The sequence below is a fragment of the Chelonia mydas genome, chromosome 8 (genome assembly GCF_015237465.2).
Source record: "Chelonia mydas isolate rCheMyd1 chromosome 8, rCheMyd1.pri.v2, whole genome shotgun sequence".
Lineage (NCBI taxonomy): Eukaryota > Metazoa > Chordata > Testudines > Cheloniidae > Chelonia > Chelonia mydas.
The window spans coordinates 87,292,564-87,311,013 of NC_057854.1; the positions used below are offsets into that span (position 1 = coordinate 87,292,564).

Sequence of the window (18,450 nt, forward strand, 5' to 3'; positions counted from 1 at the left end):
TCTATAAAATGTGTCTTTTTAAAATACCACTGTCCCTTTTTTTTCCTCCACCAGCTGCATGTGTTTCAAGGATCACAGGATCTTCTCCTTCCCAGAGGCTAGCAAAGATTAGAAGGCGAAAAAAACTGCACTTGCGATGAAATGTTCTCTGAGCTCATGCTGTCCTCCCACACTGAGAGAGCACAGACGAATGTGTGGAGGCAGACAATGTCAGAGTGCAGAAAAGCACAAAATGACCGGGAGGAGAGCTTGCGGGCTGAAGAGAGTAAGTGGCGGGCTGAAGAGAGGGCTGAAGCTGAAAGGTGGCGGCAGCGTGATGAGAGGAGGCAGGATTCAATGCTGAGGCTGCTGGAGGATCAAACTAATATGCTCCAGCGTATAGTTGAGCTGCAGGAAAGGCAGCAGGAGCACAGACTGCCACTACAGCCCCTGTGTAATCAACCACCCTCCTCCCCAAGTTCCATAGCCTCCTCACCCAGACACCCAAGAACGCGGTGGGGGGGCCTCTGGCCACCTACCCACTCTACCCCAGAGGATTGCCCAAGCAACAGAAGGCTGGAATTCAATAAGTTTTAAAGTTTTAAACTTTTAAAGTGCTGTGTGGCCTTGTCCTTCCCTCCTCCACCACCCCTCCTGATGCTTCTCTCCTCCACTACCCCTCCTTGGCTACCTTGGTAGTTATCCCCCTATTTTTGTGATGAATTAATAAAGAATGCATGAATGTGAAGCAACAATGACTTTATTGCCTCTGCAAGTGGTGATCGAAGGGAGGAGGGGAGGGTGGTTAGCTTACAGGGAAGTAGAGTGAACCAAGGGGCAGGGGGTTTTATCAAGGAGAAACAAACAGAACTTTCACACCGTAACCTGGCCAGTCATGAAACTGGTTTTCAAAGCTTCTCTGATGCGCACCATGCCCTCCTGTGCTCTTCTAACCGCCCTGGTGTCTGGCTGTGCGTAACCAGCAGCCAGATGATTTGCCTCAACCTCCCACCCTGCCATAAACGTCTCCCCCTTACTCTCACAGATATTGTGAAGCGCACAGCAAGCAGTAATAACAGTGGGAATACTGGTTTCGCTGAGGTCTAACTGAGTCAGTAAACTGCGCCAGCGTGCTTTTAAATGACAAATGCACATTCTACCACCATTCTGCACTTGCTCAGCCTGTAGTTGAACAGCTCCTGACTACTGTCCAGGCTGCCTGTGTATGGCTTCATGAGCCATGGCATTAAGGGGTAGGCTGGGTCCCCAAGGATAACTATAGGCATTTCAACATCCCCAACGATTATTTTCTGGTCTGGGAATAAAGTCCCTTCCTGCAGCTTTTGAAACAGACCAAAGTTCCTGAAGATGCGAGCGTCATGTACCTTTCCCGGCCATCCCACGTTGATGTTGGTGAAATGTCCCTTGTGATCCACCAGTGCTTGCAGGACTATTGAAAAGTACCCCTTGTGGTTTATGTACTCACCGGGTTGGTGCTCCAGTGCCAAGATAGGGATATGGGTTCCATCTATGGCCCCACCACAGTTAGGGAATCCCATTGCAGCAAAGCCATCCACTATGACCTGCACATTTCCCAGCGTCACTACCCTTGATATCAGCAGATCTTTGATTGCATTGGCTACTTGCATCATAGCAGCCCCCACAGTAGATTTGTCCACTCCAAATTGATTCCCGACTGACCGGTAGCTGTCTGGCGTTGCAAGCTTCCACAGGGCTATTGCCACTCGCTTCTCAACTGTGAGGGCTGCTCTCATCTTGGTATTCTTTCGCCTCAGGGCAGGGGAAAGCAAGTCACAAAGTTCCATGAAAGTGCCCTTACACATGTGAAAGTTTCGCAGCCACTGGGAATCGTCCCAGACCTGCAACACTATGCGGTCCCACCAATCTGTGCTTGTTTCCCGAGCCCAGAATCAGCGTTCTACCACATGAACCTGCCCCATTAGCACCATGCTGCCCACATTGCCAGGGCCTGTGCTTTGAGAGAAGTCTGTGTCCATGTACTCATCACTCTCGTCACCCTGCTGACATCGCCTACTCGCCCGGTTTCGCTTTGCCAGGTTCTGGTGCTGCATATACTGCTGGATAATGCGTGTGGTGTTTAATGTGCTCCTAATTGGCAAAGTGATCTGAGCGGGCTCCATGCTTGCCGTGGTATGGCGTCTGCACAGAAAAAAGGCGCGGAACGATTGTCTGCTGTTGCCCTGACGGAGGGAGGGGTGACTGACGACATGGCTTACAGGGTTGGCTTACAGGGAATCAAAAGCAACAAAGGGGGTGGCTTTGCGAGAAACAGAATGGCCCCCTCAAGGATAGAGCTCAAAACCTCAAGGATAGAACTCAAAACTGGGTTTAGCAGACCGTTGATTTCACAGAGGGAGGGAGGAGAAAATGAATACAAAACAAATCTGGTCTATTTCTGGTTTTGAGCCACTTCATCTATCTTTATACATCTTGCTGGCAGCAGACAGTGCAGCATGACCGCTAGCCATCGTCATCTCCTGGGTGCTCGGCAGAAGACGGTGCAGTATGACTGCTGGCCATCGTCTTCTGCTGGCTGCTGATTAAAAGACAGTGCACTGCCGGTAGGACTCAATCGCCATGAGACGAAACTTAAAAGGGAAATGACCTGGCTGAGTCACTCCTGTGTTTGCCCAGGCACCCCTGACCTCATCGAGGTTGGTTAAAAGGGCACCCAGGACTACGTCGACGACGGCTACCAGTCATACTGCACTGTCTGCTGCCAAAAGGCAATAAACTGCTGCTGTGTAGCAATGCAGTACCGCGTCTGCCAGCACCCAGGAGACATACGGTGACGGTTAGCTGAGCGGGCTCCATGCTTGCCGTGGTATGGCGTTTGCACAGGTAACTCAAGAAAAAAGGCGCAAAACAATTGTCTGCCCTTGCTTTCATGGAAGGAGGGAGGGAAGGGGGGGCCTGATGATATGTACCCAGAACCACCCGCGACAATGTTTTAGCCCCACCAGGCACTGGGATTTCTACCCAGAATTCAAATGGGTGGCAGAGACTGCGGGAGTTTGTGGGATAGCTACCCACAGTGCAATGCTCCGGAAGTCGACGGTTGCTTCGGTACTGTGGACACACTCCACCGACTACATGCACTTAGAGCCATTTGTGTGGGGGGACACACAATCGACTGTATAAAAACGCTTTCTACAAAACCGACTTCTACAAATTTGACCTAATTTCGTAGTGCAGACATGACCTGAGACTCAGTGCTGTGGGTTTTTCTATGCATTGGGATATTCTGGGGCAGATCACTCGGATACACAACGGAACAACTTCAGCGAAAGAGAGAATGAGAGAATATTGCAGGGCCTAAATCCATCCTAGGGCCTTCCTGTACCTCTTTGCTGCTCTCCATGGTATTGAACAGTAGCAATATGGGTCCTACAAGCTTTGAATGATTCCTAAAAAAAGTTAGCACTGAACTTTGCAACAAATGCCAAGACTATACCCAGAGTAAAACTATGCAGCATGGTTTCTTCAACAAAGAATAAACTGTGCAAAATGGCAAAAATCTAAAGGAAAATTGCAATCACATACCTGTATACGATCTGTATAGTTATCCAAAAGGAGAACTCCTGAACTTGTCACTTTCTTAGTTTCCACCATAGTCTTTAGATCTGCCAAAAGGCTCATATGTTTGGACATATCTGTTGCCAACACCTTTATAAAAGAAGAAACCCTTCTGAAGTAAATGCAGCAGTGCAAAAAGAGGAGTTTTCTCTTTAAGAACAGCAGTAGGGATAGCCAGACAGTAAGGGTAGAATTCTTACCATATCTATCACCATTTTCCTGAGAGTCTGACGCTGTTTCTTCGAAAGGTTCTGGAAGATATCACAGTGTTCTTCTTGTAGCAGTTTGAAACCCACAGCAAGATGGTGGTTTTCCAAGACAGATTCATCATTGTACATCAGAGCTAGTTCAGAATCTAGCAAAGAAGTGTGAAAGAAATTAGTAAGCATAATGCAGGATTTCAAACAGGAAATCCTTCTGTTGTGCATTAAGTCTTTAGAATCATTTAAATAAATTATTAGAAACTAGGCATGCTGTGTTCTACTGGTTTTCTTTTTGTGTCATCAGAGCCAAATAGTGTGTGGTATTCTAATATTAACACTTATATACAAATACTCAAATATACTCATTATTATTCAGTTTAATTGGTAACTAGCTTGAGATGAGAGAGAAAAACTGATTATTTTTGTAACTAACAATAGAAATCATGAAACATGCAAAGAAACTTTCCAAAATGGAGCCATACAGTTGTCTTGGAACTAACACATGTATTTAGCATGTTACAAAGTCAACTATGAACCACAAACACTAATCTTTGGCTTTATCATCATCCACAACAACAATAAAAATATAAAATAAAATATTATGTATTATTTATTTGTCTCATATTAGTTATAAAAGAACTGTCCAAGTTCACACTAATGACTGGAAGACTCACTGTGAATTAGTACTAGGAAAATAAACACGATTTATGTCACAAAGAGACCACATCACAAAGTTTACTTGTTTTTTTATTTTGACAACAGTTTAATTATTGCCCAGTTTCATGGTGTGCTAGTAGTCTACTGCAGAATATTGCACGACAGTAACACAGTCTTAAAGAAGTAATTTGAGACCTTACTCTGCTACTAAATCTTTGTTGACCAAGGGGAAGGGTGTATTATATTTGCAGATTAGTGAGGTACTACTGTATTTAAAACAAGACTTACTTGTATTAATAAGAAATTGGTTGGAGACACCAGGGTGATCCACATCATGAATTGCAGCTGCAAAAATTGCTGCAAGGATTTCCAAATCTGTGAAGACAGCCTAGGAAAAAATGAACAATATGAGCATGTGACCACAGCCTTTGAACTATAAGCTCTGAGTGGTTTGCACGGCAAATTGTCAAAACTAATTGTCCTTGTTTTTAAGATTTAGCCTTCCATGAGCCAAATGTTTCTAGTCAGAAGAAAGCCCTTCAAACAGTATGTGCACTTGTTACTGAAAATTATTTAAAGTATCTTTGCCCTAAGTAAACTAAGCCCTCAGAAAAAGCAGTATGGTATACTACTTTTGCAATATGGATTGATGCTGAAGCAGAATGCATCAGTTTAAGTGTTCTGCTATGCATTTTAACGATCTTAAAGTGAAATCCTGAGTCTGTGAACAAAACTCCAATAATAGATTTTGCGGAGTTGAGAGTGGACAGAATCTCATCTACAAACCAGAAGTAAGGACAAGACATGGAATAGACGCTCTGAACCTTGTATGGCGCTGGAATGCACAACCACTAGCCCACTGGTTAGCTCAAGATTACACACTTCAGTCATTCATGCCCTCTGTTGCCTTCCAGCAGTTAGGTTTCAGGGCCACCAATACTGCATATAGCTTCAATTAATTCACACAGAGGATCTATACATTGAAATATCCATTCAGATATCCTGCTTTACTGCTCTAGAATTATCCAGCCAAATTACTTCAATGCCCCAATACAGATTACTTTGTTAAAAGCAGAACAACTTACATCTAATGCAGGCGTAGAAAGAAGAACGTGTGTCGACTGGGCAACATCAGCAGCATGTAGGCTGTTATGGTAGGCTACATCGGAATGGTAGTGGTCTTCCAAAGTCATCATGTAAGTTACAAAGGTGTCAGATGAGATTTTGAATGTTTTTAGTAGATCTCTCTCCTGTTTAATAAATGTGAAAAGAATACATCTTAATCATGCAACCAAAGGTCTCCTCATACACATATTTTAGGAGTTAACAAACCAGAAAACAATCAGAAACCATACAAGTGTTGTAAAAGAATAACAAATGCATGTAGAATCTCTAACCTGAAATATGGCATACATAATACAGGTGAGGGGCCTGCTGTGTGAATATCTTGCAACACTAAATATGTTAAGACCCCATTTATTTAGATCCTCCAACTCCTATAGAAAAACAAAAACAATAAAAGAGAATAGTTAAAATACTTTAAAAATGCACGTGGGAGCATGTACCACACACTATCATATCTATCAGTTTAATCAACCCTTCAGTATTTTCTGAAAGTTTAATAAGATGATAATTAATATTAACCGATAATTAATATAATATTAATTATCAAAGTACATGAAATGTAGAGTAACACTGAAGATTCTATGTCAAACCACTGTTCAGTGGAGAACACACTGCATTGAGTCATTAGAGAATTATTTTCAGAGCTATGTCTCCTGTAGCCGCAGGAAACCCCAGCGAGAAGACAAAGGCAAAGTGGCCAATGGTAGACATGGCTGAGCTGTGTTCACCAATGCCTAAGACTTTACAAAAACAACGAGGAGTCTGGTGGCACCTTAAAGACTAACAGATTTATTTGGGCATAAGCTTTTGTGGGTAAAAAACCCACTTCTTCAGATGTTAGTCTTTAAGGTGCCACCGGACTCCTCGTTGTTTTTGTGGATACAGATAACACGGCTACCCCCGATACTTAAGACTTTACGGTTCAGAACTACTTAGTCACACCTTCCTCTTTCTGATCTTTTAAACTATTCTGATTAAATTTCAAAGGCCTATACACAGCTAAAAATATGCTTTTGGGGCCTGATTCAACTCCCATTGAAAACATTAATTAAGACTCACAATACTCTTGTCAGGTAGGTAATATTTATTCCCATTTTACAAAAGAGGCTGTCAGGCTAGGATAAGTGACTCGCTCTACTAGTTCAAACAGATGAGACAAGAACCCATAAGACCTGGCTCCCATTTTAATGCTAAAGCTAGTAAACACCACCATCTTCTCTCTCTTTCCAGCTTCAGCGAAGATCCAGAATGATATAACTGCAAGGACGTTTATGTATAAGAATCATGCACACCTTGGCCAGATGGTCTTCCTTTTCTGTTTTCACACCAAACCGTGAAATGCTGGTGTTGTTTAAGCTTGAACTATGCATTAATTTTTTCACTCCACTGATCTGTGTCATGAGCTGCTGTTTTTTCTTCTTCTCTCTGTCTTTCTGTGTGGGAGAGGGAATCTCCACATCATTTTGTTTGTCTGTGAAAGAAAAAAGGTGAAATGATTCAACTACACAGAATCAGGACACAGCAAACTTTCACTTTAAAATCAACCATTTGGAGGTGCTCCATTAAGTTTTAATTTTATGCACATGATAATTTTAGAACCTTGTAACCTACTTTACAATCACTCCTATTTTAAAGAGTATTTTAATAAACCATTAAAAATCACATTGAATTTGAAATACTACATTCAAGCAAGCAATGATTATTGTAAATTAAGACGTTATTGCTCATTACCAGTGTCTTTAACATAGTAATCATTAATCATGAAAGGCTGATACACTCAGGTCTAAATCCACTCATAGTACAAATGCTGATCTAAGATCTTATGCTGCTGTAAAGGATGTTAGTGATCCTAGGAAGAGGGGGTCAAATTCACTGTTGGTGTAACTTTACTAGTGTCAGGGTAGTTACACCAGAAGAGAATTTGGCCCCTGATGAGAATAGCAGGCTGTCAGAAACAGCTGACTCTCTCCTCTTGTGAGTGGAGCTGCCACTGAATGTGAAAGAAGAATGTGTCCAGGGTAGTAAAAATCTAGGCTGATTTAGTAGTTCCACACACAGATTCACCCCAGAGGCCTAGTGTATTTTAAAGACGGCCCCTCCTGATCTAAACCTAGTGCAGGACAGCAAGACAATTGCTGTCTGCCCTCCATTGTGATGAACCTTCCCTTTGGGCTTTGCTGGAGCACGGTACACCATGCAGTTATCCTTTATGCCTGCTGACACCAACTTTGCTTAATTTGGGCAATAGCCTAATAGTGTTTGTATAATACAATGTTCACCCTTTAGATTAATTCCAATCATTAAAAATGAACAAAGTGTGATACAGTGCACTGAACTAATTTATGTCCTCAGATATGCGTAGAACTATTATTGACTTCAATGGGAGTTGAGCACACGTAACTGGGGAGAGAATTTGGTCTGCTTTGATTTGTTTTAATAAATAAATCTATTTACATCATTAGTTATCCCTTTCATTTAAGGGAACACAAATAATTTATTTATTGGATTAAAATGGAGAAAGAATGGCACATGGCTTTTGTAGGGCGCAGTTTTCCTGCACTGGTGAAATAGATTATAATCCCGTTGCACTTTTGCAGATCTGATCATCTCTAAAGGAGCTAAGGCATTAGCTGTGCTTTCCTTTGCTTAATTAAAGATCTGTGTAATCAGAACTACTACTGTGTCTGCAACATTGCAATTAAGAAGAAAGACATTATTCACAATGACTGCTGATTTGGCATCAGTGGGTGTTTCCCTTGCGAGTAGGCACTGGACCAATAGAAGGACTTTCCTATATACAATCTCCTTAGCAATGGTTGAGTGCTAAGGCAGGGCAAAATGAAGATCCTAAACAAAACCTTGTTACTTGATAAAATAACTAAACTCATGAATTTTGTGAATTTTGAGAAAAATCCTTCTGACAGGTTGAATTTGCTGATACAGAATAATGATGGAGATCAAGAAACAATAAAAATAAAAACCTGTTCTTAACAGTAAAATGTTTTAAGGTTAGTGATCTAGCTACGTATAGTATACTCATGTTGCTAAGTGGCCACCACAAAATATTACTACTTATGAAAATATTCTACTTGAGTTTAAGTATGTATATTTTTTACCTTGATTTAGAGTACTTACACTGGAGTACCTGCCACTTAACAGGCCAGTATTGTAACTAGTTCATTGATTTTAAAATATAAAAAAGGTGCAGACAGATATTCTGTACCTTCAACACCACATATTACGGTTTCTGAGCACTGTTATAATTCCCTCTCCCACCGAGTTTTTATTGTTTTCCATCAGTCCTACTTGTGGTCCCCTTTAAACCATCCAGAACATGTGATCACCTGAGCAAGTGACTGTCATCTCCTCTATGACTCTGTGGTCAGCCACCAAAGGTTTAGCCATTTGTTCCCCAGAGTGTCTGTTCCATGTGTTCTTAAAGGCAGTCTATGAGTATATATTGCTCGTAAAATTAGCTACTACTCAAAAGCTGTAAAATATGCTGCAGGAGAAGTCCAAGTATCTGAGATGCGAATCACATCTCTAGAAAGCAAATACAAAATCAGGGTCTGGCCCTGCAGCTCTCTCACGTGAGTATTCCAATGGTGCAGGGTTGGGCCCTTAATGTTTACTGTATGAAAGCCTGTCATTAACTGTTATCACTAATCCTATAATTACCACTCACAAAAAAGAAACACTCTCATTTGGAATTGGATTCATGCTGAAGTTGAAAATAAATTACTTAAAAAAAATCACATTCTATATTGTAGGTCTATATTTAGAACTTCTGTAGTACACAAATGGCACAGAAACAGATGTTGCAGTTCCACGTGGCTATAATTCTCTGATGAGATGAGAAAGAAAGGGAGCAGCTATACAGTTTGTCACTGCAGAGGATGGCATATAGTGAAAAACCATTTTGGGTTGTTGTAAATTCATCTAGAGAGGGCCAAGATAGGGGTAAGAATACACCCCTCCCAGCCCCCGCGTTTGGTCATCGATATGGATCCAAAACCTGCTGCCCTTACTCTGGCAGAATGCCCATTGACTAAATAAGGGCTTCAGGACTGGGCCATTAGAGGCAAATTTCACCTAAAGAAAGGCAGAGCGAATGTGGCATCTCTACACTTCCCAAAGGACTTACTCTACAGCACCTGCTTGAGCCAATAGTGAATTTGGCCCTCTGGCTAATCAAGGCTACGATATATCATGCACCTTATTCATACCATGAGCTGTTCATAGCCATATTTGTTCCTTTGCGCATTCTGAACATTACAAAACCGTTCTCTTGTTTAATTCAGGGAAGCGAAGAAGCAGTGTTTTCTTTTTTTGGCAGACATGAACAAGCAACCCCCATCCTAGAAGTATGGTTCATCTAGAAATCTAAGAATACACTTGGGTCCCTTTTTTTGGCAGACATTAACAAGCAATCCCCATCCTAGAAGTACGGTTCATCTAGAAATCTAAGGACACACCTAGATCCCTTTTTTTGCTAATTTAAAAAATGTAAAAGCTTTATTTATTTATTTTTAAAATGAACAATCAACCTATAATTCTCCCCAGTACACACGGCCCTCTGCTCCACATACACCACTGATGCAGGGCTTAAGTCATTTGGTGGCCCCTACGTTCCCTTGCGGACCGGAGTGAATATCACCATTATAGAATAAGTAGCAAGACATCTTCTGGAGTTGTGTTCCATGGGAATATTTGTGTTCTCTCCTAGTGACAAACAGTGATGAGCAGTAAGATTCTCACTTGCAAAAAATCCATCAGGAAGAATCTGTAAATGCCACTGATGAAAATGAGCCCACTATAATGCAGCACATTGCATACTTTCCAGCTTCAGAAGTAGATTGTTGGATTTCAGCTACCTAGTCCTGCTCTACTTTTGGCACTATTTCATATTCTGGGTGTCCTGACGAGGCAGCTTGATAAAACAAAGCCAACAGATTTCCATAAGGGAGCTACAAACAATTATACTGATTATTAATAACGATGTGCTATGTCCAAAATAATGCCGTACCTTGATCCAAGTGTAAGTGTTTAACTGACATAGGGAATTGTTTTACAATATCTGGCCAGGAATATTTGTGTGTGTCTTCACTCCAATACAGAGGTTCCATAGAAGGTCTAATGCACCACTTAGTGTTAAGGGCTTAAGTGGGACTTAAGTGTTGCATCGGTATTTTGCTGAACTTCTCCTCTTTAAGAATACTTACAAATTCTAAAACTGAATGTGAAGCATTTACGGCAAATTATATGTCGTATAACAAATATAATGCAATCACATACGGCCCAACCCTTTAAACACCTGATTCATGTCCATAACCAAACAGTTTCAACAGAACTACAAATGTGAGAAAAGTTATTCTTGGGTGTAAACGTTTTCAGGATCAGAATTAGCAGTGGTAAATTCATAAATATATAAACAGTGGAACAGAAAATGACTAAAACAAGGCTGTTTACTGTCTGAGAGGGCAATTATGCAATTATATGACAAAAGACGTGCAAAGAAGGGAAGTATTCAGCAATATGTGTGTGACCTTGTCCTTTACATAAGGTCAAAAGAAAACCATGCATAATGCCGCTAACAGTAGGTTCGTGAAATCGTTTTGAAAACAGAAGCATTTTGTTAGATTTAGAGGAAATTATTTATTTTGAGGAAATACTTATCCAAGCATTGTTCTATTTTTCCCCATTATATCTTTGAAATCTAGGCCACTTACCCAAAAAGAAAACATTTCAGCAATATTTTGTACAGGATAACGATTTTAAAGAATGGACACAAGTATAGGCTAGTGGCTAATTTATTTTCCATGAAATCCTATTCCTGTGGGATATGAAAGCTTGGTGTGAAATGTCTTACCGAGGAAAGTGTTTGAAATGTATTCAGACACTTGGTTCCCGGATCGGCTCATCTCTGAGAGGTGTGTCAGCTCCCGGTTTAGCATTCTTTTGAACTGTTGAAATAAAATAAATAAATAAAAAGCCGTCATTTTTCTGAATGCCGTTCTACATTAATTTAACTGTAACTTTATTACATGCAAATCCATAAACAAGATATTGAAAAATAAACTGTAGATATTTAGAACGTTCTACATTAATTTAACTGTAACTTTATTACATGCAAATCCATAAACAAGATATTGAAAAATAAACTGTAGATATTTAGAACATAGTTAGCACCATATGGTTGAATTTAGCTAATATTCAGCACCGTCAGAACTGGCAGTTTCTTACTGTCATATTAAACTGACAATAATGAATTTCTAACAGAATGTGCACATCAGGTTTTCCTGATGAAGGAGAAGGCTATGTTTTACGCAATTTCTCTCAAAAATTGAAGTCCTCTACTGGTTTTCAATTCCACATCCTGCCTAAATTTTACATATAAATTTGCTCTGTTTTGCTATATATTTGCAAAATAAATGCAACTGTATACATTAGGAATGCATGACAGAGGAAAAATATATTGTAAATTTAAAGAAGAAAACATGTATGCTTGGATATAGTATATTACACTGCAGGTTATAAACATCTTTTCATCCTAATATGCACAAAATGATATTCCTAATTTTCAAATTAAACTATTTTTAGAGCAATATTATTCTGTCCTCTGAAGTGAATTATCAAAAGGAAAAAAAAAACATTACATATACGTATGTTGCATTTACAGTATGTTACCTCTTACTACACAGTGTATATAAATAACTTAAATAGGATATGCTTTATGTATTTTATATCCTAGATCTGTAATATATCAAGATTCTTAACCCACCTTGATGTAACCCCAAGATACAGATAACAAATAGTTTGCTTCAGGCATTTTGGAAAACTCCACAACAGAATCCACAAATCCCTTATGAAGAATTCACAGGTTAGGTAGAGGAATTCCACAAGAACAAGGATGTCCCAGTTTTCCAGTCAATAAAAAGCTTAATATTCATAAAAGCCAAAAGATTTGAAAAAACATGGTATTTGCTACTCCAAGACAAAGTCAAGCTTTGCAGTCAATCTTTGCAGACAAGCTGTATGTGGGTTTATTTGCTGGCAGAACAGAATAATAAAATCAGGGATTGCACGAAGAAGCAAGAACTGCATTCAGCTAGATGGCTTGAAGCACTTATGAATTATGAATAGTCCTGGCTGCTTAGCCGGCTGAAGGGGGTCCCCACTCCAGATTAGTCTGGCTCAGCTGCGCTATGCAGAGAAGAAATGACGGTTGTTTTTTGAGGGGTTTGCCAGCTATAGCAATACAGCCATGTTTTTCAAAAGGAAGATTAAAATGGAGGAAGCCCTGTGCATATTTAAATAAGTCAAAAGTAGGCAGCAGCCTCCTCATCTCAGTCTCCGCATATGTTTTAAAATCCTCATCATTTCAGAGACAGATGATTTTCAGAGAAAATGTTCCCACTGAGATTTTTTTAAAACAGAATTGCTAACTCCTTCCACAGTAACCCTGATTTTGATTCACATTTCAGATCTCTAGCGAGATAAAGGGAACTGGGAATGTTTTCAGATGATAAATTATCAATATCTATACATTTTACCTCTGTTACAACCATAAGCACATCAGTGACCTTAACCTATAATGTGTGTCTACAAAGCACAATTTAAAATTTCAATCAATTGCTTTTGAATTGCTACATGAATGCATTCACAATCCCATTTTATAGATTTAATCAGAATTTTCATTGACATTTAAGGTTGCAATGCAATTAAATTATTAGAAAACAATTTGTTCTGTCAGTGAGAAATCATAGGAAAACCACTATTTACTGTGTATGTGATGTAAATCAGAATAAGAAATCACTAGTGACTATAGATATTCATACTGCTTTAGGATTTTATTGTTGTCTATTGTCTGTATGATGTCACACATCATCCAGACAGGATTCCTAAAATAAAAGTGAAATTTTAGGTTTGAAATTATCTCTGTTCTCTGACTGCTTTGAATAAATGTTATCAGTGCTGACTGGGATGATGTCATATGACTTTCTCCAAGTGTGTTTGGGGACATACATAAAGGGGAAGCCTACTGCTGTAATGTAACCCTCTGCCCCCACCATATACAAGCACTCAAGTACAGCGAAAAAGAATATCACAGTAACATGGCAACAGTACCACATGATAATCTCCTTCTTTTACTGTGAGGCTTCCCTTCAGATTGTAATGAAGCATCAAGAATAGCCTTGCTGCAAGAATTCTAATACTGTTTGAGAATTCTAACACTGCTTTAAGGAAAACGAAAACTAGTTTGTAAAAAGTTTTAAAACACTGGCTTTAAAAAAAGAATCATGAGCAATCATACTATTTTGTGTGACATTTACAAGCCCAAAGAATCACAACAACTGATTTTCCAGGTAACTGTTTTCAAACATCCACCTCTAGACTGCTAGACTGTGTTTTTGGTGAACAACTCATTAAATAAGAATTTCCAACTGCTTACAATGGCTATATTTATGTCCCTGATGGATTTAGTGAAATATAAAGTATCGTTCTTTCATCACACAGAAATATACTTAAATAAACTGAATGACTTTGTCATAATATGCCTATTTTCTGGGTACTACTCAGCAGAACTATCAAGTAGCACATATAAGGAGGTCTTGCAATAGGTTTTGGTGCCCTGCAGGCCTATCCCACTGAAACTTGGTAATAAAAAACAAAACATTTTTGATTGCAGTGGTGTTCTAGCCATGTGAGTCCCAAGATATTAGAGAGGCAAGGTGGGTGAGGTAATATCTTTTACTGGACCAACTTCTGTTGGTGAGAGAGACAAGCTTGTGAGCTTACACAGAGCTCTGACCTGAAGGAGAGCTCTGTGTAAAGCTTGTCTCTCTCACCAACAGAAGTTGGTTCAATAAAAAACATTTTTTGAGCAGTTATGTAAAGGCCTCTTGTGGAAAGTCCAGAGTGGAGACTCCATTTTAATCAGTGCAGTCTACAAAATGCTGCCAAACCAGGAGCCACAAGAGGCCTCTAGATCACAGAAGCCCCTCCCAGGCTGAAATGCCAGTGTGACGGATTGAGGTATGGAAGGGAGAATGAACAGCTTCGGGATGCTGACAGAGATCTCTAGGGATAGTTGTGGAATCAGGATGTCTCCCATGTTTATCGCAACTCTGCCTGGCACACATCACAGGTTTCCCTCTTTCTCTTTTAATACAGGAAACTTCCACCTATTATTCCACTAACTCCCTGTACTTCCTGCACACACACATACAAAGTCTGCACACCAAAGCTTGGGCTTTGCACCCACCCATAGGTCAGAACCTGCTCACAAAGCTTCTCTCCATCCCTTGCACACAAATAACCCCTGTTCCAAATGATTAAGACTTGAGCAAATAAAAGTATGAAATCTGTTTTTAATATTTTTCAGTTACTCATGTCCAAAAGCTGAGTAACCGGTGCCACTTCCCTTTTACCACGTAATGCCAGCATGGTAGAAGTTTAGGCATTATTTGGTTGGACTCCTTATCCTCACCATCTCTTTATCTTTATGTTTACCGCTAGACAATCTGTCCACCTGCACCAATGTGTCTCCAGACAGTAATGGGTTAGTTCATAAAATGTTCGACCAGTTTAACTACTGAAGGTCAGATGGTTCCTCCATAGTTGGTTTAGACAGACAACCATTCCTGCAAATGTCCAAATCCTATTCCCCATGGCGAATGAATAGCACCAAGGAACCCGCTAATCAGAGTATAGCAAGAATCATCAACAATTGGGTGGGCTAGAAGTGAAAGTAAAAGCACTGAAGATAGATCAGCTAACTGGCTACCACCCACAGCCTGCTTATGGAGAGAAACAGATCAACACCTTCAGAGCACAGTGTCTGAAAATGCCTGTTAGCAAGAAACGTGTGTATTTTTCACTTTAAAAGTGACTGGAGGCAGGGATACTGTCACATGGCTTTAGGCAACTTTATGTGGTGTGACAGTGTCACCGGTCTCTGGCACATGATCAGTTCACTCAGGAATATGTCATAAGATCCCGGCAAGGGGAAGGTGTGAATGATGCTTGATGTGAAGGTCAGGAATCCCAGGGCTGTGGGCGTGCTGGGGAATTACTTTCAATTACTAAAGCTCATTTAAGATTCATGTCAGCTGAGCGAGGTTAATGTCTCTTGATCCAAAATCAAGGAACTACCAAGCCAAAACTTGGTTTTTTTTAATAATTATAAACAGAAAAATAAGGAATTAATGCACACACGCCTATCTGTGTAATCACAAGGAAAAGTAAAGCTCTCATAAAAGAGACGAGTTCTGACTATCTCAGTGCTTGAAAACTACATATTCACATTGGCCATAATCCAGAAAAGCATTTCAGCACATGCTTAGCTTTAAGCATGGAAGTAGTCCCATAGACTTCAAGCGTCAAGTTAAGCATGTTTTGAAGGATTTTACTGGACCAGGGCCTTTGTCTATACAAACGAACCACCACAATCAGGTGATTGTAAAAATGATTTTCAAACAAAGTTGTGTCAACTGGATTTGATAGTAATTTGTACATATCCAGAATTGTGTATTACAGCTGAGGAGCTTAAAGCACTATGTAGACATTAAAAAATGTAGCCTGGCACCACAGCTACCATAATGTGGAAAAGTACTAGGTATTATCATCCCCATTTTGCAGATGGGAGCTGAGGCACAAAATGATTAAAGGACTTGCCTAAGGTCACACAGGATGTCTATAGTAGAGAGGGGATAGAACCCAGATCTTTTGACTCTAATCTCTGAACTTTAACAACAAAACCATGCCTTTCCTCTGTTCACTCAGCTTTAAGTGAGCAAATTCCACAGTCTTCTTCAGGCTTATAATCAGCACCTTTACATGACTGGTGAGCAGTACTGTAAGACTGCTAAAAGCATTACCATGATCAAGTCCAGCCATGACAATTATCATCCTCGTTACACACAGGGGATTACTCATGTCTACTGTCTGAACACAGCTGGAATATGAATTTATTCACAGAATTTCCTCAATAATGTGACATTGTTAAAAATGTACAGCCCGGTGAGGCATGAGGAGGACATTAAATAACACTTAGAAGCAATTACTACATATATAAACTGTTTGTTTTCTAGGACTCTGGATTTTTCTTGAGCTTCACTTGATGTCAAATGTTCCAGAGAGATTCTACTGTATGCCATTTGTGTGTAGTACCAAAAGGGAGAATGCATGTTGCTCCCTCTGCACAGATCAAGGAATGATGTTATGTTAAAATCTCTACAGTGGCTTCTTAGCTAAACCAATCTGACAGCAAAGGGTAAAACCAACAGAATGTACACAAGCAATGAGAAAATGCCAATGGTTTTGTGTACTGCATGTTTTGTACAGCATGGTACACATTTCAAAGAACTAGTGAATGAATTTAGAGTTAATGCTGCATCCCTGTAATCAATAATAACAATACTTTGCATTTATACAGTGCCTTTCATCTGATCATCTCTATATATTTTAGAGAGGAAGGCATTATCATCCCCACTTTACAGATGGGAACTGAGCCATGGTGAGGTTAAGTGACTTGGCCATGGTCACACAGGGAGTCAGTGTCAGGAATAGAACTTGGGTCTCCCTTTTCCATATCCCATGCCTGATCAGCAGATCGTGCAATTCAAGGGCAGAGTTTAAAAAAGGAATACATGTTATTTTAATAGAAGTAAAATAATGAAGAAAAGCCTACGGACCCCAAACAAACGTGAAGAATACCTGATCTTCTGAACAACAGTGTTCTGAAAACATCTGGACAGTGATGAGAAAAAGCAATCAGGTTGTGTGGAGTTTTCTTGTAATGACTAGAAAAGTAATTTCGACCAAATTAGCTCAGCCAGACATTAAATCATTCCTTGATTGATACTGGAACCACTTTTGAAGTATTCACTGGGGCATTTGAGCCCCAGTTTCTTATCAGAGTCTTTGTTGTTGTTGGTAATTCCTTTCATTTAATTCATAATTCATTTAATATTCTCAGATGTTATTTTCACAGATAAAGGAAAACTAAAGATGTTTCACTATCTAAAATGCAAATCTTTGCTTCATTCCAAGCCCTGTTAATGCTGACATATTGCTTCTACAATATAGGTGTGTGGTTTCCTTTCCTTTAAGGACAGGTTGGAAACTGCCCTAGGGAAATCTTTATGCAAGTGTGCCAGTCCAAAAGCCTAAGGGGCGCAGGCTCTGGAAAGGCTGTGTAGGAGAACTTCACTTCACCAGCACTGGTGCACTGTCTGCACTGCCACTTTACAGTGCTGAAACTTGCAGCACTCAGAGGGGGTGTTTTTTCATTCAAGCAACTACTTAAAAAAGAATTATTTCATGGCAGACTTGTCTACACAATTTTATTATGATGATTTAAAAATCCATAATAAATTGAAAGCACAATTCCTAAAGAAAAAGTTGCCATAAATCAGTTAAGTGTTTCCTCCCTTAAAGTAATCAATCACTCTGATCTAGATAGACTAATGTTAATGTTTTACTGGTAAAATTTGCTGTCCCCCTTCAAGAATCAGAACCATGAAGTGTGTGTGTATTTCTAGCTCATTTCCAGAGAATTGAAAATGAAAATATGCAAACCCATAATAAAAATGCTGGAACACTGCAAGAATCAGAACCTGCCTTGAAGAAAGAAAGCAAGTTTCTGGATCATTTCCAGACAATTGAAAGCTGAAATATGCAAATGTATAATAACAGGGCTAGAACAAGATCTTGCATAGTGAATGTACTGTGAATTACCATTGCTTAAAACAGAGTCTGAATTTCCCTATTCACATGCTAGGCATGGGGCTCATGTTACTCACCTCCTGAGAATTGGGTGGGTCTAACAAAAAAAAACCCCTATCAACTGATGTTGAAGAAAAAA

At 39.8% G+C, this 18,450-nt stretch overlaps 1 protein-coding gene across 3 annotated transcripts in view; it reads right to left on the reverse strand.

Moving 5' to 3' along the window:
* Positions 1–18,450, reverse strand: part of PDE4B (phosphodiesterase 4B) — a 396,360-nt gene that overhangs the window by 7,565 nt on the left and 370,345 nt on the right. For 2 of the 3 annotated variants that reach the window (XM_037906917.2, XM_043520764.1), the window contains 7 exons: positions 11,452–11,545; positions 6,875–7,053; positions 5,855–5,953; positions 5,543–5,707; positions 4,746–4,845; positions 3,798–3,952; positions 3,565–3,687 (listed from right to left, as the gene is read on the reverse strand). In XM_037906917.2, coding sequence (XP_037762845.1) covers positions 3,565–3,687; positions 3,798–3,952; positions 4,746–4,845; positions 5,543–5,707; positions 5,855–5,953; positions 6,875–7,053; positions 11,452–11,545 — 915 coding nt within the window. Of the gene's footprint in view, positions 1–3,564; positions 3,688–3,797; positions 3,953–4,745; positions 4,846–5,542; positions 5,708–5,854; positions 5,954–6,874; positions 7,054–11,451; positions 11,546–12,363; positions 12,769–18,450 lie in introns of those variants that run through there. The other variant, XM_037906918.2, reaches the window with a different exon arrangement.